This window comes from Schistocerca cancellata, chromosome 10, assembly GCF_023864275.1.
Source record: "Schistocerca cancellata isolate TAMUIC-IGC-003103 chromosome 10, iqSchCanc2.1, whole genome shotgun sequence".
Taxonomy (NCBI): Eukaryota; Metazoa; Arthropoda; class Insecta; order Orthoptera; family Acrididae; genus Schistocerca; species Schistocerca cancellata.
In genome coordinates this window covers 175,266,708-175,287,584 of record NC_064635.1, presented here as the reverse complement: position 1 = coordinate 175,287,584, position 20,877 = coordinate 175,266,708, and the positions used below count along the sequence as shown (strand labels likewise).

Here is a 20,877-nt window from a genome sequence, read left to right as displayed (position 1 = left end):
TTCTCCTTAGGGAAATTTGAAGCTGCCAAAGGTATTAGTCTTTTCGTCCATCTCTTTAAAGGAGACCTTCAAAGTTTAACTAGCTTTCACTATGTATCATTATGTATAGATTTGTACGTATATTAGGTTTTATATTAGACATTGTCACTGTAGCTGTAATGATGTAGCAGATTATTGTGTGATAATAAGTCCACACAGTACGTTATTCTTCGTTTATGTTTATATAATATGTAACCTTATAAAAGTCTCAGTTGCAAATAGTCGCACTTGATAACTGGTTTCGATGTCATGTAGTGATCATCTCCAGATCTAAAAATAAATGAATATAAAGCATTAGTAAAGACTGGTACAATAAATATTTTACAAAAAACTGAACAGATGTGTATCTCTCGTGACGATGTGTCGTCTGTTGTCATAACGTTGTATAACAGTTCTGAATTTTGTAATAAATTGAGTTTTATATTTTGCAGTTAACCCGAATTCACAAATTGAATCAAGTGTTCCGTGTAATACACTGTTAACGCACAATAAGTAAAATTTCGTTAGTTGCTACTCTTCCTGATGTAGCAGTCTTAATGTCCAGTAGTGATGTTTAAAACGCATAAAGCTTTGTTAATTCTACTGATATTGTGAAATGTATCAACATTGCAGAAAAGTGATTAAAAAAATTAATTGCGAAACGTGGGGATACGGAACCTAGAGGCAAAATGGATCGTGGATTATACATTGCGTAAGAGTGGAGGTAGCTTCCTGTGTAACACGAAAACTGCTGTAATGATTTCTTACGCATATAGGTCAGCGTGAAGAGCGAAGTGGGGCTGCGTCTGATTACTTCCCGCTTTTAATGAATTTCGTTTAAACTGTTTAGATTGAGGCGGAATAATTAACGGGGGCATATTTATGCTGTGGCGTAATTTCTGTGTAAAGCGAAGTGAGCGCTTAGAGAACCAGATACCAAAGTCACGATTTGGAGACGTTTCCCGTTCCGTGAATCACTTGGCTGTCATCTGCCCTGGTCTACCGATATCGCACGAGGACAGATTGACAACGATTTCGGAAGCAACTGGATTCTCGCTTCGGCGTTATCGCTACCAGCTTTGTTGTCTTTTCTTCATTTATTTGTCGTCGTCGTCAGTGTGAAAGCTGGTTCGATGCAGTGTGCCACCCTAATACGTTCTGTGCAAACCCATCCTTCTCTGCATAGCTACTGCAACCCAAGTGCATTTGAAACTGCTTGCTGTACCATAGAAATCTAAAGGGGGAAAAATGTTACATTGTTACCAAACGATCGTAAATTTTACTAATCCATGTTGTTGTTGTTGTTGTTGTTGTGGTCTTCAGTCCTGAGACTGGTTTGATGCAACTCTCCATGCTACTCTAACCTGTGCAAGCTTCTTCATCTCCCAGTACCTACTGCAGCCTACATCCTTCTGAATCTGCTTAGTGTATTCATCTCTTGGTCTCCCTCTACGATTTTTACCCTCCATGCAGCCCTCCAGTACTAAATTTGTGATCGCTTGATGCTTCAGAACATGTACTACCAACCGATCCCTTCTTCTAGTCAAGTTGTGCCACAAACTTCTCTTCTCCCCAATCCTATTCAATACCTCCTCATTAGTTATGTTATCTACCCATATAATCTTCAGCATTCTTCTGTAGCACCACATTTCGAAAGCTATCTATTCTCTTCTTGTCTAAACTATTTATCGACCATGTTTCACTTCCATACATGGCTACACTCCATACAAATACTAAACGACTTCCTGACACTTAAATCAATACTCGATGTTAACAAATTTCTCTTCTTCAGAAACGCTTTCCTTGCCATTTCCAGTCTACATTTTATATCCTCTCTACTTCGACAATCAAAAGTTTTAATTTATTTTGCATAAAATCCATATTTTATGCATAGGAAATTAAAACTTATGATTTACGCACCATTTAGTTACAATTAAGAGGTCTCCAGTGGTATATGGGACACAAAAAAGTAAAGAAGGCCCCACTTTACACCGTGTACTGACAATACGAGATTGGCGGGAACCACGAATTGGTTCCAACTGCAATCGTAAATTTTACGAGGGTTTAGGATCCAGAGTTAAACATGGTCCCCCTCTAAAATCTTTAGCCCTTCCCCCCGCCACACACACACACACACACACACACACACACACACACTTCTCAAGTCGACGCCTCAGGGTAAGCCCTATCAACCGATCCCTTCGTATAATTAAATTGTCCCATATTCTTTTCTCCTTGGTTCGATTCAGTAACTCATTATTACTTATGCCATTTACACATCTAGTCTCCAGCATTCTTCTGTAGCACCACATCTCAGAAAGCTTCTGTTCTCTACTTGTTCGAACTGTGTATCGTCGACGTTTCATGTCCATACAGGGATACCTTGTGCAATCACTTTCTATTTACTTGTGTTCGATGTTAGCAAATTTCTCTCTTTAAAACCGCTACTCTTGCCATTTGACAGTCTACATGTTATATTCTCTGTATTTTGTATATTTTGTTGTTATTAACCTCGTAGACACCTGTGACAGGTTTAAAACATGGATGATAAATAGTTCAGGGAATGGGGGGACAGTAAGAAACAGTGAACACCCCCCATTCTCAGAACCGAATCATGGTTTCGCGCCTGCTGCAGCAAGTAATAGGTGTTGGCGAGCGAAGGTTGCGTGGATTGAATCGGATTTTCGACTTTAGCGGTAGGCAGCAGTCCACTGAGGTCCTGCGGAAGTGTAAATGTGGGCGTCGTTTCTTTCTGTTACAGCTGGGCCGTGTCCACAGTGATGACGCGCCAGAATTTTGTTCCTTCCGCAGACGGCGGTGCCATGCTGAATGCGCTCATCCCCGTCTGGGACATGGCCAACCACGACAACGGAGCGGTGAGTACTTAAGGCATTCTCTTATCGTTAACAGGGCAAACCATTTTGCCGTTTGTCACACGTAACGGGAAAGAAGGGATCATCCACATACAGATAATGTTTCATGTATCACATCATCATGATTACCCATGTGAGGTCCTTTGCTGGAAAAAGGCCTCTTCCTTACGTTTCCACCTTTCACGTTCTTCAGCGATAAACATCCACATTGCTCCTGGTAATTGTAATGTGGTCTACTCATTTTCCTTTACGATGTGGTCTTTGTCCTACCATATTGTGAGAACGAGGCCAAAAACGAGCCAACCCCCCTCCCTCCCAGATCGCTGCCCTGGCCGTTGCCTAAAGCGTCAGATTTTGCCCCTCAAAAATAAAAGTGGTCCCTTGCAATGAGTGTAGGCAGCAGATGCATCGGCGCTCTTGACAATATGATACTGGAGGTAGTTTGGCATTACCTTCCTCAGGCCTGTTACGAAGGGTCTGGTGTGTGTGTATGTGTGTCGTGTGGATGACTGTAATGATTGATTGTACGCTGTAGTGTCGGATTGTGTTGTTATGGATGATGGGAAGGGAGAGAGTGAAACCCAATACCGGCACACAGCTTACCACCAAGGGGACCACCAAGCTTGACGTTCCCATCCGACGGACGCGTCGCAGTAAACAGTGTCACATGGCCTCACTTCATGATATATTGTGGAGAGATTGGTGATAAGGAAATTCAAAGCCGTCGGCACACGAGACGAGGCAGCTAACGTTGACGTGCACTCTTCAGCGGTAATGGTGTCCCCCCCCCCCCCCCCCCTGCGGATGCGGGAGTTAGAATACGCCCGAGATATTCCTGCCTGACGTAAGAGGCGACTAAAAGGAGTCTCACACGTTTCGGCCTTTATGTGATGGACCCTTGTAGGGTTTGACGTCCATTTTTAAAAATTTTCCCGAAGAGCGAACCAATTGGGGAAAGGTGCCTTACATAGTGCATAGTGTCCATCATGCGCTGAGACCTCTCGCATCCTTCGTTGACACGGATCTGCACTTCCGATCATTCTCCAGCTGTTGGGTGAGGTCACCCTCCTGGATGCGTTTTCCTCCATCCTCTGTGCAGTATCGCTTTCTGCGCTGTCGACGATAATGGAGTTCTTAGATCGTTTGCGCCTGATATCCAGCACAGTAGCCAGTCCGTTGTGGTGGGGCCGCCATGTACCATGTGTGTTGTAGCCTCCTGACCACACAGAGATTGCTCTACTGATACCTGCACCGTTAACTCCCCACGTATGCCAAGGAGCAGATGCCTGTCAACCTGGGGCATCTGGACTCCCAGCAATGGCCACCCTGCCAGGTGACCTTTGCTGCGGCTCGGTGGCGCCGTGGGGCAGGCCCCTGGTTGGAGTGTGTGGCATCAGGACAGATGACACCCCATGAAGTGTAGTACGTCATTTCATGCTGGTGTTCAAACACCAGCAGTCTCTAAGCGGTTAAGATCTAACTTCAGTGCTAAGAAATCCGACCCCAAATCCCCCCCCCCCCCCCAGCCATGGGAGGAACGCCAGGCTAAGGATGGCAGTGAAGCTTATTTACCCCATTACCTCGTATGTACGAGAGTTGACGGGGAATCTTCAATGAAACCTCATTTTTTTTGTAGAGCATTCAGAAGACAAGCTTGGGGAGGTGGAGGGCTTGTCCAAAATGCGACCAGGTTCGGTCTTGATCGAAACTACATCCTCTGCCCAGTCACGGGCACCACTCGCCTGTGATAAGCTGAGGGATGTTTCTGTTTCCATCACGCCCCATAAGAGCTTAAATATGGTCCAGGGTATCATATTTCACAGGGACCTTCTTTTGCAGTCTGATTATGAGTTGAGTTGCGCGCCAATTTAGAGAGGCGAGGTATCCATTTCGTCTGGCGCGTCCATCAGTGTCTGAGGAATAATCAGGTTGTCTTCATCTTAGCTCTCGAGGGGACACATTACCCGAGAAGGTCAAGGTGAGGGTCTACCGCCGTGACATGAAGCCATTTATCGCTCCCCTGATCCGGTGCTTTAAGTGCTGGAAGTTCGGCCATATGTCTTCCCACTGTACTTCCAGCGTCACATGTCGGGTTTGTGGTCGTCCTTCACATCCCAGTACTCCCTGTGCCCCATCTCCCAATTGTGTCAACTGAGGAGAGCACCATTCGCCTTGCTAGCCAGATGGCACGATTCTCCATAAAGAAAAAAAAAACCATGGAATACTGTCCGACACAGAGGCTAAGAGAAAATATGAGAGGCTACATCCGTTCCACCGCATACAGTTGGCTCTCAGAGCCGTCAGACTCCACCTGCCCCTTGATGGTGGGTGCCACTTCCCTCCCTGTTGCTTCTGCATAACCTACTTCAGGAGCAACCCCCCCCCCCCCCCCTCCCGAACCATTGAGGACACCAGTCCTCATTTCTCAGCTGGAGAAGTGTAAGCCTTCATCGGCTTCACTCACCAGGAAGGGATCCCTTTGGCAACTCCTTTTCCAGGTTCCTAACAGTGGCAAAACTGACACCTGCCTGTGGCTGAAGCAACCACAGGTAGCTGGTCGTAGGGCTTCACGGTCCTCCTGTCCCCGAGACTGAATCAGTGAAGCCGTACAAACCTAAGAAGCAACTAGAGAAACCTAAAAAGAAAAAGACCCCCAAGAACCAAGGCATTGCGATGGCACCAACTCCACCACTACCTACAAGCTCTGAGGATGAGTTGGAGATTCTGGCGTCCGCTGAGGACCTACTCTCGCTGGACCCTGAGACACAATGGATGTTGATCGCACAGGTACTCATCTGGTGGCAGCAGGTGACCCTGAGGCGTAGACTGCCTCATTGACTGTATCATGCCGTCCTAGTCTCACGATCACATAATCCTTCAGTGGAATTGGAATTGCGGCGTTTTTTTCCACCACCTGGCTGAGCTACAGAAACTGTTAAGCTTTACATCTGCTTTCTGCATTGCCCTGGTACCCGACAATGGGGACCCCTGCCCTCCGCGGCTATAAGCGATATTACGGGGACCATAGCGACTATTATTGTGCCAGGTGGAGTTTGCGTCTATGTCCTGAACTCAATATGTAGTCAAACTGTGCCTCTTCAAACCCCTCTTGAAGCTGTGACTGTCAGGATAAGGACGACGCAGGAAATAGCTGTCTGCAATGTATATCTTCCTCCAGATGGTGCAGTACCCCTTCCCTACTTCTGGGAGATTTTAACGCGCATAACTCTTTGCGGGGTGGCGCCCTGCTTACTGGCCGAGGTAGCGACGTCGAAAACTTACAACTCGACCTCTGCCTCTTACAGGTGCCCCCACACATTTCAGTGTGGCACATGGCACATATTCGGCCATTGATCTCTCGGTTTGCAATCCTGGCCTTCTCCCATCTATCCACTGGAGACCACATGACGACCTGTGTAATAGTGACCTCTTCCCCATCTTCCTGTCACTCCCCCAGCGTCATGCCCACGGACGCCTACCCAGATGGGATTTAAACAAGGCAGCCTGGGAAGCCTTCATATCTGCTGTCGCCGCTGAATCTCCCCATGGTGCCATCGATGTTGTCGTTGAGCAGGTCACTACGACGATCTTTTCTGCGGCGGAAAACGCGATACCTCGTTCTTTAGGATGCCCCTAGCGAAAGACAGTCCCTTGGTGATCGCCGGAAGTCGCTGAGGCAGTTACAGAGCGTCAGCGAGCTCTACAGCGACGTAAGCGGCACCCTTCCCTAGAGCACCTAATAGCCTTTAAGCGGCTCCGTGGCCACATTCGCCAACTTATCAAACGACGGAAGCAGGAGTGTTGGGAGAGGTACGTGTCGACCATTGGGTGCCATACGTCACCTTCCCAAGTCTGGACGAAAATCAGACGTCGTTTTGGGTACCAAAACCCAACAGGTGTGCGTGGCATTAACATCAATGGCGTGTTATCTACCGACGCAAACGCGATTGCCGATCACTTTGCTGGGCATTATGCTCGAGCCTCTGCGTTGGAGAACTACCCCACAGCCTTTTGCGCCCTCAAACGGCAGAAGGTAAGGAACGTCCTCTCGTTAACTACACGACACAGTGAATCCTATAACGCCCTTTGCACATTGCCCCGACACAGCTCTTGGGCCGGATCGGAACCACAGTCAGGTGATTAAACATCTGTCGTCTTGACTACAGGCGACATCTCATCATCATCTTCAACCGGATCTGATGTGATGCCATCTTTCCATTGCAGTGGCAGGAGAGCACCATCATTCCGGTGCTCAAATGTGGTCAAAACCCGCTTGATGTGGAAAGCTACCGACCCATCAGCCTCACCAACTGTCTTTGGAAGCTGCTGGAACGTGTGGTGTGTCGGTGGCTGGGTTGGTCCTGGAGTCACGTGGCCTACTGGCTCCATGTCAGGGCAGCTTCCGCCAGGGTCGCTCTACCACTGATAATCTAGCGTCCCTCCAGTCTGCCGTCCGAAGAGCCTTTTCCAGACGCCAGCATCTGGTTGCCATAATTTTTGCCTTACATAAAGCGTAAGACACGACCTGGCGACATCATATCCTTGCCAAAATTGTATGAGAAGGGTCTTCGGGGCCCACTCCCAATTTTTATCCAAAACTTCCGGTCGCTCCATATTTCCTGTGTCCAGGACAGTGCCTCCCATAGTCCCCCCCCCCCCACCCTATATCCAGGAGAATGGCGTTCTGCAGGGCTCCGTATTGAGTTTCTCCCTATTTTTAGTGGCTATTAACGGTCTAGCAGCAGCTGCAAGGCCGTCGGTCTCACCTTGTCTGTATGTGGATGACTTTCGCATTTTGTTCTGCTCCTCCAGTACTGGTGTTGCTGAGCGGTGCCTACAGGGAGCCATTCACAAGGCGCAGTCATGGGCTCTAGCCCACGGCTTCCAGTTTCCAGCCGCAAAGTCGTCTGTCATGCATTTCTGTCGGCGTCACACCGTTCATCTAGAACCAGAGCTTTATCGTAATGAGGTTCCACCCACTGTGTTGGAGACATATCGAGTCTTAGGATTGATTTTCGACGCCCAATTGACTTGACTACCTCACCTTTGTCAGCTTAAGCGGAAGTGCTGGCAGCACTTCAATGCCCTCCGTTGCCTGAGCAACACCAACTTGGGTGCAGATCGCTCTACGCTGCTGTACCTCTACAGAGTCCTTGTTCAATCCCGCCTAGACTATGGGAATCTGGTTTACGGTTCGGCGGCGCCCTCAGCTTTGCGTTTACTCGACCCAGTGCACCACTGTGGCGTTAGCCTAGCGACGGGAGCTTTTTAGAACGAGTCTGGTGACCAGAGTCCTGGTGGAGGCCAGAGTCCCTCCATTGAAGGTTTGGTGTGCACAGCTGCTGGCCAGTTACGTTGCACACGTTCGTAGTTATCCTGCAGATCCGAATTACCGCCTCCTTTTCCCAACCACGCCGGTCCATCTCCCGTATCAGTGGATCAGGTCAGGGCTTATGATTGCGGTTCGCGTGTGGTCCCTTGTGTCTGAACTGGAGTCCTTCCCATTACCACCTCTCCTCGAGGTCCATTCACGTACACCTCCGTGGTCTACACCAAGGCCGCAGATTATTGTGGACCTTTCGCATGGCCGTAAGAACTCCGTTAACCCTGCAGCTCTACATTATCACTTCTCTCGTTCTTTCGAAATGTACCGGGGCCATGAAGTGGTTTACACTCACGGCTCGATGGCTGACGGTCACGTTAGGCTTTGCATATGTTCATGGAGAACATACTGAACAGCACTCCTTGCCAGATGGCTGCAGTGTTTTCACTGCAGAGCTGGCGGCCATATCTCGTGCTCTTGAGCACATCCGCTCATGCCCTGGCGAGTCATGTCTTTTGTGTATGGACTCCTTGAGCAGCCTACAAGCTATCGACCAGTGCTACCCTCGCCATCCTTTGGTAGCGTCCATCCAGGAGTCCATGTATGCCCTGGAACGGTCCCGTCGTTCCGTGGTGTTTGTGTGGACCCCAGGACACGTCGGAATCCCAGGGAACGAACTTGCCGACAGGCCGGCCCAAGAGGCTACGCGGAAACCGCTTCTGAAGATGGGCATCTCCGTAGCTGACCTACGTTCTGTCTTACGCCGCAGTGTTTTCAGGCTTTGGAAGATGGAATGGCATAACAGTATGCACAACAAGCTGCGTGTCATTAGGGAGACGACGAATGTGTGCAAGTCTTCCATGCTGTCCTCTCTTAGGGAATCAGTTGTCCTCTGCCGGCTCCGCATTGGCCATACATGGCTAACGCATGGTTACCTCCTCCGTCGCGAGGACCCACCTGAGACTCACAAATGAGGGTCGTCTATCTCTTGCTGGACTGCCCACTTTTTGCCGCTCTGCGGCGGGGTTTTAACTTTCCCAGCACCCTACCTTCGGTGTTGGACGACAGTGCCTCAACAGCAGCTTTAGTTTGTTTTATTTGTGAGGGTAGGTTTTAACACTTGATCTAAGTTTTAGAGCATGTCTTTTCGTCCCTCTATGTCCTCCACGCTAGTGCTTTTAGGGCGGAGGTTTTAATGTGTTACAGAATGGCTCGCTTCTCCTTTTTATTCTCAAGGTCAGCCAGCCATGGTAATTCGCTCTCTTGTTTTGATCTCTCCTGCATGTTTGTTGCGTTTCTCTGTGGTTTCCCTGTCCAATTTTGTCCATTTTAGTGTTTATTGCCCCTCTGTTATTCTTGTGGTTTTCTCCTTTGTTCCAGCTATGTTTTGTATGTCTCGCTTATTTTACTCCCACCGATGACCTAGCAGTTTGGGTCCCCCCCCCTCCGCCCTCCCCCCCCCCCCCCCCCACCACCACCACCCCCCCCCCCCCACCACCACCACCACCTTTTAAACCAACCAACCAAGCAACCTATCGTCGGCTTTATTTGGCAAGCAAAACATACAGTTTGTTCACGAAAGTGGACGCACGTAGAATTCCTACGTTAGCTCTATTAAAAGGCATATCTCCTTTCTTGACCATAGGCCAGTCGTGTTATTCTGTGATATGCATAAATATAAACTTCAATATCCGTGAAGATGTTATAAGACAAAAATGAAAGATACATGTCCACTCAGTAAGGATATCGTCTTACAAAAGTTCACCAAATCATAGAAACCCATTCCTCGCCAAGATCGCAGTTATATTTACATAACATCAAATATTACAGAAATTATTTCCATTAATTTCATAGGAAAGTTTCACAACGTTTCAGAAAACGTGAAGAAAAAATTTTACAGACAGGGCTTCAACCGTGTTTCTAACCACCGTCGATTTCTTAATGTGGTCCCTCAAAGATCTACGCTATACCGAAACATTGCTTCTAGCGACGTATTTTATGTTATAGTCTTATAGAGGCATTACCCGCCGAAATCTTATTAATTGACAATTAAAAACAACAGTTTCTAACAAGAACGACACTTTTTCATGAATCTCCAATGGCTCGTTGCCTTAAAGCGGCGTTTACTTTCATAACACGCGGTTCATAATGCGAGAATTTCTATATACAAACAATCCTGTAACCACCGATAAGACGTTTTCCTTCATTTTACCTCAAATAGTACCAATAACGTTTCGTTCTGGAGGTATACGATGAGCTGGCGCTTAGAACCAACATATATTGATAAGATGTAGCGTATAACACAAGAACCACTGAATATGGGCCTCTACTGAGCACGACAAATACAGTATTGGCGTCTCGCGTTCTGTTGTAACGTAGGAAGCGTTCTTGCTTCCTATTGATTGTTCTTTACTTGGAACGTTTCCCAAATATCGCAGAACTTATTTTATGTTTCACCTGACGAAATGGCGCCTCAGAGTGAAATCACAGTAAGTGATTCTTAGAGTACCAAGTCACAAGTAGCTAACTGCTTACGCGGGCCGACGGCTTTAGCTGCCACCACCACCACCACCACAACAACAATTAACAACAACACTACTTCCTTACCGGCCAGGTACTGGCAGTGAAAACTTTCCATTACCAGGATTCGAAGCAGCTTATTTCAGATTCGGAAGCACCACCACACAATCGTGCGTTAGCGACCTCTCGGCTACGGAGGCGGGTGTGCTTTTCCTATTGCAAGATTAATTGGTCTTGGTCTTACACTTTCACAGTCATGGTAGCTATGTGTGATTAAGATTAAGGATAGAAGGGCCAGCTCAACTCAACTTAAACAAGAGTTAACTACAAACTTAGTTAAATAGGTATATTTTCTCATAGATGTACATGAATACACTTACTAGAAATCCTACACATTTTACTTAAGAAAGCACCGAAATCAATAGTGAAAGTGCGTTCACTGTAGAGAATCATTGGTAAAACGGCCGGCATACTGTGCTCAGTCAGTAAGGAAAAACCTCACACAAGAAATATTGGTATTTGTGTGCGTATTTATAAAAATAATTGAACGTCTGTACGTGTAAGTTTCACATTTTCTACGAAACCACTGGACTGATTTCAACCAAACTTGATATGCATATCACTCACATCTGAAAGGAGGTAATGTGAAGGTAAGAATTACCTACCTTCCATAGCGGCGAGGATGAAAAGAGTGTGATTTGAGCCAAATTTAGTATATATTTTACTTATTATTTCTGTTAGTTGTACAATGAATAGTGTAAAAATACCGTGGGGGTAATATACCCATAGGAGAGGAGGTGGATGTTGAGAAGCTGTGACATTAACATCATTCGATAACGACCGATGATAGAACCGAATACATTCATTTTAGGGTCGCTAGGCTCATTGGTGACAGCCCCGGTGAAGTTCCATCCTTGCGAGGAGGGATGCAAAGACAGTGACAAACCAGTATATCTCTACAGGGTGAAAAGTATTTAAAGCGACAAACTCTGGGAGGTTGTAGGGGACATCAAAACAAATATTTTTCCCTAATGTCATTTTTTCCTACAAGGATTATTTAAACCGGTGGAGGTTGTATTACGCTCTTCAGTTGTTAGAGGCCATATTACGATCTTCAGTTGTTAGAGGGCGTATTACGCTCTTCAGTTGTAGGCAGCTGCTCTCCACCAGTGTAGTAGTGCATTGTCTATGTTTACTAATGGAGCAATACACCTGGAGTGAGTACACTGATGTGGTTGGTGCGTACTACGTAGCGCACCACAACGGACGAGCTGCACAGCGGGTTTATCAACTACAATATCCAAATCGCCGTATCCCGCATCATAAGACCTTTGCTGCTGTGTACCAAAGTCTGCGTGAGACCGGGTCATTTAACAGATTACCTGGACAGGGACGCCGTCGCACGGTAAGGAAACTGTCTTGCAGCATGTGGAGCGGGATCCTTCGTTCAGCACTCGTGCAGTTCCACATAACATGGGGACGAATAAGACGAATGTAAGAACAGTCCTTCGTGAGCAATTGTTACGCACATTTCAGTTACAGCGTGTCCACAACCTGGAACCAGTTGATTATCCACCCAGAGCACAGTTTTCGCAGTGGTACCTGGAACAGTGTGAAATGCATCCTACATTTCCATCCTCTGTGTTGTTTACCGATGAAGCAACGTTCGGGCGTGATGGAGTCTTCAACATGCACAATTCTCATGTTTGGAGTGAGGATAACCCACATGCCACAGTTACTAGCGCTCATCGAGTGCGGTTCTTCGTAAATATGTGGGTCGGTGTTTTTGGGGACTGTTTAATTGGGCCGTATCTGCTATCTAGGCCATTAAATGGCAGGCACTATTACAATTTTCTCGCCAGAGCATTGCCAGAATTGCTGGAAGACCTCCCGCTCCCTACAAGAGAACGCACGTGGTTCCAATATGACAGGGCGCCGGCACTTTTCAGTCGTCGAGTGCGTCGATCCCTGGACCGACGGTTCCCAGAAATGTGGATTGACAGAGGTGGCCTGCACCATGGCCTGCTCGATCCCCAGATATGTGCCCTCTGGACTTTTTTGTGTGGGGAGAAATGTGCAACTTTGTTTACGCAACTCCTGTTGAATCAGAAGACGATCTGGTTGCCCGGATAGTAGCAGCAGCAGGAACAATTTAGGGCTCTTGGGGTTTTTGCCTGTGTCAGACAGAACATGGTCCGACCGTGTAACCTTAGTTTACGTGTCAATGGAGGCATTTTTGAAAATCTATTGTAACTGAAATTGGGTTGTGTTAATGTGTTGTCTCTTGGTCATAAAAAATGGAAAAGTGTTTGTTGGTTTAATTAATTTGCCTCCATAGAAATCCTCTTCTACCGGTTAAAATATTCCTCATAGGAAAAAATGACATTAGGGAAAAATATTGGTTTTGATGTCCCCTACAACCTCCAAGAGTTTATCGGTTTAATTATTTTTCACCATGTATAACGCCTAAAGCAGTTTCTATCAAACGTGGCATGCGTGTCACTTGCTACCTGGAAAAAATTACTAAACACACCTAGCGCACACATGGCTGAGGGTGGGAGTGTAAAGGGTTGACATAATGCTTCGTGAAATTTCAACCAAAATTGGCATCTCCTTTATTCATTACTTGTATAAAAGTACTGTGAGAGTGAGATACTTCCACTGCTCCTTGGGATGGGGATGGAGATGAGGAGGACTGACTTGTAAAAGTATCGAAAGCGACCATTTGGTATTTGTTTCCTGTATTTGGTTGACTTAGAGGACTTTCAAAGTACAGTGAAGCGCCAAACAAACTGGTATAGGCATGCGTATTCCAGTACAGAGACATGTAAACAGGCAGAATACAGCCCTGCGGCTGTGGCATTTCGGAGCCGAAGGCCCATTAGTGTACCTTTGATGACTGATGACTGCACGACACGAAGCTTTACACTTTGCCTGGGCCCGTCAACACCGACATTGGACTGTTGATGACTGGAAACATGTTGCCTGGTCGAGCTGGTATCGTTTCAAATTGTATTGAGGGGATGGACGTGTAGGGGTATGGAGGCAACCTCACGAATCCATGGACCCTGCATGTCAGCAGGGGATTATTCAGTCTGGTGGAGGCTCTGTAATGGTGTGGAGCGTGTGCAGTTGGAAGTGATATGTGACCCCTGGTACGTCTCTCGCAGGTGACACGTGCGTAAGCGTCCTGTCTGATCACCTGCATCTATTCTTGTCCATTGTGCATTCCGACGGACTTTCGCAATTCCAGCAGGACAGTAGGACACCCCACACGTACAGAATTGCTACAGAGTGACTTCAGGAACACTCTTCTGAGTTTAAACACTTCCGCTGACCACCAGACTCCCCAGACATGAACATTATTGAGCATATCTGGTAACGTGCTGTTCAGAAGAGATCTCCACCCCCTCGTACTCTTAGTGATTTATGGACAGCCCTGCGGGATTCATGGTGTCAATTCCCTCCATCACTATTTCAGACATTAGTTGAGTCCATGCGACGTCGTGTTGCGCCACTTCTGCGTGCTCGCGAGGGCCGGAAACGATATTAGGCAGGTGTTCCAGTTTCTTGGGATCTTCAGTGTAGGAGGCGAAGCTACGTCGAGATTATACCATTATTCCTAACAAATCTTGGTATGAAGAGTGCAAGTACAGTAGAAGTTTCATTGTCACCATGGCTTGCTTCGGACAGAATCATGGACGATTTCAAACACGCCTCTGTCAAGTCCCTCGTGAGTGTGTGTGTGTGTGTGTGTGTGTGTGTGTGTGTGTGTGTGTGTGTGATTGTCTGAGAGAGAGCGAGCTCGTGACATCCCATTTACCTCTACCTACGAATATGAAAATCTTGTTGAAGGTTCTCAGTATCGCTACAGCACAGAAGTGCTGTGACAAGTTTGTCTTTAAAGCCCGCGCGCAGAGTTTTTTTGGGGGGGTGCAGGTGGGGAGGCCTTTACGCTCGGTTCCTATTTGATGTGGGAACATGGGGTAAAGAGTTTATGGTTTATCCTTAACCAGCGACCATTTCTACTGCCATTCGAACACCTGTCTAACTGTAACTATGTTTCAGTATTTTAAGCTAGGTTGTACCGGAGCTGATACCCAGGCGGGAATCGGTTAATTCCTCTTGAAAAACATTTTAATTGTGTTGAAATTAATGCTCAAATAATGGCACTATTTGAAAATGCGTCGTTCGGAGTTCACGTGCAAAAGCTGCCACCTTTAAATAACTCCTGAGTAGAGCGAGACTTGTGGTTCACATTTGGTCCACCTTTGTATTCTGCGTGGCTCTAAGGTAAATTTTAACGCTTTGAAAAATGCTTGCTTCGTTTGAATTCATGTGAAAAAAACCGTTTTATTCTGAGGTTTTTGAAACGGGATACGTCTGTACTTTGAACTTGGATGAATCGGTTCAAACTTTGCACGAACGTAAGTGAATGGATAAAGCCGATTTGTTTAATCCAATAATCTCTATCCGTTGCGGAGATTTGTCCTTACGTGAATTGAATATGGGGAAACAAAGTGACTCAAAGAAATAAACAGTGCATTCTTAGGATAAAATTGAAAACTCCCTTTCAAAAATTCAGCTTCATTCGAGTTTTTAGTGCAAAAATATTTTCCTTCTGAGTTCATATGGGTGCCGCTTCAATGTGTCAGATTTGTTCGAATCGGTTTAAATTATGTAAGAAGGTATACAAATACATGTCATTAATTGTTGTCCACTGCCACGATATGAGCATTATAGTTCGAAAGAGAATAAAAACATATAAAGGAACGGTCGTCGCCTGGATGAACATAAACCTGCATCGGTTGCCAAACTATGGCCGTTTAATGTCATCATTATGGTTGAGTAAAAGTTGCGAATCAGTGTGGAAAATGCTCCTATCGTCGCACAAAAAAGATACATTATTCCAGGGCGGAGTTGGAAGGTAAAAGAAGGCATCTAGCTTTTCGACTTAGCTGAAGAAATTTTTATCAAAAGTTTTGACGATTCGTGTTTTTTTATGAGTTATCCGTACTTCCCCAGCGCAATGAGCTCTTAGACCTATCTACTGTTAACATACATGGTGACGGGTGTAAAAACAAGTAGACACAAATAAATGTGCTTCTAGAGAGTGGGATGCATCTACAATAGGAAGAACACTATATGATCAAAAGTATCTGGCCACCTCCAAAAACATACGTTTTGCATGTTATGTGCATTGTGCTGCCACCAACTGCCAGGTACTCCATATCAGCGGGCTTAACAGACATTAGACTTCGTGAGAGAGCAGAATGGGGCGCTCCGCGGAACTCACGAACTTGGAACGTGTTCAGATGACGGGGTGTAACTGGTGTCATATGTCTGTACGCGAGATTTCCACACTCCTAAATATCCCTAGGTCCACTGTTTCCAATGTGACAGTGAAGTGGAAACGTGAAGGGAGACGTACAGCACAAAAGCGTACAGGCTGACCACGTCTGTTCACTGACAGAGACCGCCGACAGCTGAAGAGGGTCGTAATGTCTAACAGGCAGACATCTATCCAGACCACCACACAGGAATTCCAAATTGCATCAGGATCCACTGCAAGTACTATGACAGTTAGGCGGGAGGTGAGAAAACTTGGATTTCATGGTAGAGCGGCTGCATATACGCCACACATCACGCCGGTAAATGCCAAACGACGCCTCCCTTGGTGTAAGGAGCTTAAACATTGGACGATTGAACAGTGGAAAAGTGTCGTGTGCAGTGACGAATCACGGTACACGATGTGGCGATCCGATATCAGGGTGTGGATATGGCGAATGCTGGTGAACGTCATCTGCCAGCGTGTGTAGTGTCAATAGTAAAATTCGAAGACGGTGGTGTTATGCTATGGTCGTGTTTTTCATCAAAGGGACTTGCATCCATTGTTGTTTTGCGTGGCACTATCACAGCACAGACCTACATTGATGTTTTAATCACCTTCTTGCATCCCACTGTTGAAGAGAAATTCGGGGACGGCGATTGCATCTTTCAACACGATGGAGCACCTGTTCATAACACACGGCCTGAGGCGGAGCGGTTGAATGACAATAAAATCCCTGTAAGGGACGGGCCTGCACAGAGTCCTGACCTGATGTTTTGGAACGCCGACTTCGTGCCAGACCTCACCGACCGACATCGATACCTCTCCTCTATGAAGCATACCGTGAAGAATGGGCTGCCATTCCCCAAGAAACCTTCCAGCACTTGATTGGACGTATGCCTGCGCGAGTGGAAGCTGTCATCAAGGCTAAGGATGTTCCAAAGCCATACTGAATTCTAGCTTTACCGATGGAGGGACCCACGAACTTGTAAACCATTTTCAGCCAGTGTCCGGATACTTTTCATCACACAGTGTATCAGAGAGTGGAGGTCTAGAAAGTATCAGAGAGTGGGGAGTCCATCTGTAATGGAAGTATCCCAGAGTGGAGATCCATGCATCCTAAACTTTAATAACACGTTGTGTCATGTTGCACGACATGACTAATACTATATTGGATTATATAATGGCATGTGTCATGTTACAACACGTGGCACATATAATCGCGTTACTTTATATGCATTATAGTACATGACATGAGTGCTTATACTGACAAGTAAAAAAAAGCGCGAATATGTCAAGATGTTTTGGTTTAAATGTCTTTAAAGCCGCCAGATACTCGAAAAGGTGTTTCCCTTCTTTCCCTAACTCTGTCCAGGACATGTCGCCTTTTTTGTGCTACGATGGGAGCATTTTATACTCTAATTTTCTTATTTCTATCAGTTTATTACGGAACAACAAATTAAAGTGTAGGTAAGATCTGTGATTCATCAGCGGGAAACCAGAATTCATTTGTCTTACACTGTATTTTATACTACAGTGCTAAGCACTAATAAGTGGTCTATATAACTGTCAAATATTATTCATCACATTGTGTTCCTGTCAGCGATGGAGTATATTACAAAATTTTGATGGCTTCATGGGTGTTGTCCGAAGTCGAAAGTCGTAAAAGGAAAAGAAATAGAAAGTAGTTTGAAAGCAATCGTATTCATTCTCGAAGATACCAAAACCATGTGACTAAAGTTGTGTTAAGTAGAAACAATTTTCACAATAGTGGCAACTGTTTCGACGGAGACACATGGACATCGCGCTATCCAGTAAAAATTGTTCATTCTGAGAAGACACTCAGCCCAGTAGTTGACGGGAGTAACTGTAACATTAGAAATCGAATGGTCTCGGCAAGTACCGACAACCTTCATCACACATCCAATCTATTCATCATGAGCCAGCAGACTACGCTGTGTTCATTGCGTATGCGTACTCGTCGATGAAAGCAGGTGTAACTCGAGGAGCTAAACGTTACAGAAACGTTATGTGAAATTCAGCTCGAAACTGTTAAAATTTATTGACACCTTCATTGAGGGTACTGTTTACACACAATGTCGAGAACTAAGGTTAGTAGCGACCAAAAACAAATGAATATCGTTTGGAAGCCGCGCACTGCTCTCCAACTTGTATCTAAATAGCTAGTCCCATTAGCGATCGCGCTTGAGAGTCTTCTGAGTGAACGATTAATACAGCTTCAAGTCACGTGGTTCAGACGTGACACACACACACACACACACACACACACACACACACACAAACTTTTCAAGTGTTGTGTGGGGCAGTTGACGTCATTGTTCCAGATCATAATATTAATACGTGAATACGAATATTAAAGTGGCGATTTTTAATATTAATTATGCAAGGAGGTCAAACTTATGTAATTTGAAAGATACTTTGCCATGGGTGTGCACAAAGAAAAATTGTGTGTATGTAGCTGTTAAGAGTGGCAAATGAAAGTAGTTGCTTTCATATTCAAAGCTCAGGTGATACCTTCTCTATCTCCCAGACGCAGTGGCAAATACAGAAAAACCTCAAGGAGGGGGCGCTAAAGATAGCTTGAACTACCTTTACTTTTACCGTAATAAATAATCACGTCACATCCAAAGTTTAATAAAGTTTTATTTAAACTTACTATCACATATACACATATATCTTATGATATAAAAAAGTTACAATTGTGGTCTCTGGTTCTCTTCCTCAAATGATGATTTCTGTGCGCCTATTCTTTCTGGCAAATTGGTTAATTACATCGTCAACAGGACAATCAGTGTCACGGTGGGTGTTTAACAGAGCTAAGCCATTAAGTCGATCCTCCTTCATTGTCGACCTCGAAGGTTCTCTGTACAAGAAAACAGTAGAATATTGTCAAACAAATGCCCCGCGCGCGCCCCCATATGTATCCGCCACTGCCCAGACGTGAACATCGAAAATTGAAGTGCTACGAACTTCTGCTCCAATGTACCGATCAGGTGGTATGGTAGGAATGACACGAAAGTAACAGCATTTCGTGAAATCGCATTCTAGGGACACTCGTGTTTATATGACTCATTTGTAGTAACACACGCATAGCGGGCAGCTACAGTGCGAAAACTGCTAGGTCCCCCCAGGTCGATGATGATGTCAGCAGTGGAAATCAAACTATCTAGCAACGAAGTCTGTAAATAAAGCTATATATTGGCGTCGTTATTTCGTTTACTTTTCTGTAAGTGTAACTTTGTGGTAATTTGCCACCGTTAGCAGAAAATTTGAAGTTAAGTACCTAATTTTTAATTTTTTCATTTGGAATAACTCCGACGTCTGACTTCCCTTATTATACGGAAACTATATTTGTTTTAGGCTATGCTTAGGAGAACGCTGATGGGTCGGAGTGAAACAGGCAGAGCTAGACAGACACAATTTTTGCGTAAACAAAGTGATAGGAATCATGTGAACGTTGACAGTGATAATTCTGTCTTTGATTTGAGAGATACATTTCAATGTGCGCCGAACGTAATTGCAAATAGTTTTGAGGGTTATAACTGCTGTTGATGAATTTACAATGCAGATTTTGTAATGCAAATCGGTTCTCACCAGAGGTCATTTTATGCGACAGAACGGTATTCACATATTGTTGTCATAAGGGAAAAGTTAATTTGCTATCGTTAACACAAACTTCATTTTTCACTGCAGTGTATCAAGGACTCACTTCAAATGACCGCACAATTAAAGAGAAGTAAAAGAATTGCTTCAAGAATACACGTAGCTACGATGCATAATTTGCTCTGAATCAGATCCAAGGCTAAAATTTCATCACCTTTGAGATGAATGACTTTTTTTTTTAATCACGGATCGGGTCCACTAACCCTATTTGTCGAATTTCGACCACAAGCGTTACTAGTACAAATTAAAAGTAGTTTCCATCGCCTCATTCTGTGCATTTTTTGTTTGTTTTTCCTGTGAATAAGTTTCTTACGGTTATCAAGCAAATGCCAGAATTAGATACATCTACATCCATACTCCGCAACCCACCTGACGGTGTATGGCGGAGGGTACCTTGAGTACCTGTATCGGTTCTCCCTTCTATTCCAGTCTCGTATTGTTCGTGGAAAGGAGGATTATCGGTATGCCTCTGTGTGGGCTCTAATCTCTCTGATTTTATCCTCATGGTCTCTTCGCGAGATATACGTAGGAGGGAGCAATCTACTGCTTGACTCCTCGGTGAAGGTATGTTCTCGAAACTTCAACAAATGCCCGTACCGAGCTACTGAGCGTCTCTCTTCCAGAGGCTTCCACTGGAGTTTATCTGTCATCTCCGCAACACTTTCGCGATTACTAAATGATCCTGTAACGAAGCGTGCTGCTCTCTGTTGGATCTTCTCTATCTCTTCTCTTAACCCTATCTGGTACGGATCCCACACTGCTGAGCAGTATTCAAGCAGTGGGCGAACAAGCGTACTGTAACCTACTTCCTTTGTTTTCGGATTGCATTTCCTTAGGATTCTTCCAATGAATGTCAGTCTGGCATCTACTTTACCGACGATCAACTTTATATGATCATTCCATTTTAAATCACTCCTAATGCCTGCTCCCAGATAATTTATGGAATTAACTGCTTCCAATTGCTGACCTGTTATATTGTAGCTAAATGATAAGGGATCTTTCTTTCTATATATTCGCAGCACATTACACTTGTCTACATTGAGATTCAGTTGCCATACAACTTTCAAATTTTACCATTCGGAAAGCCTTTTGCCTAACGCCCAGCTCGCCTAGATATAACTGAAAGAACG

General features: G+C 45.3%; 1 protein-coding gene across 1 annotated transcript in view; it reads left to right on the top strand.

The window, feature by feature from the left end:
* Positions 1-20,877, top strand: part of LOC126106507 (actin-histidine N-methyltransferase) — a 469,720-nt gene that overhangs the window by 388,370 nt on the left and 60,473 nt on the right. Inside the window, exon 7 of the mRNA XM_049912826.1 lies at positions 2,780-2,894. Within this exon, the coding sequence (XP_049768783.1) occupies positions 2,780-2,894 (115 nt within the window). The remainder of the gene's footprint in view (positions 1-2,779; positions 2,895-20,877) is intronic.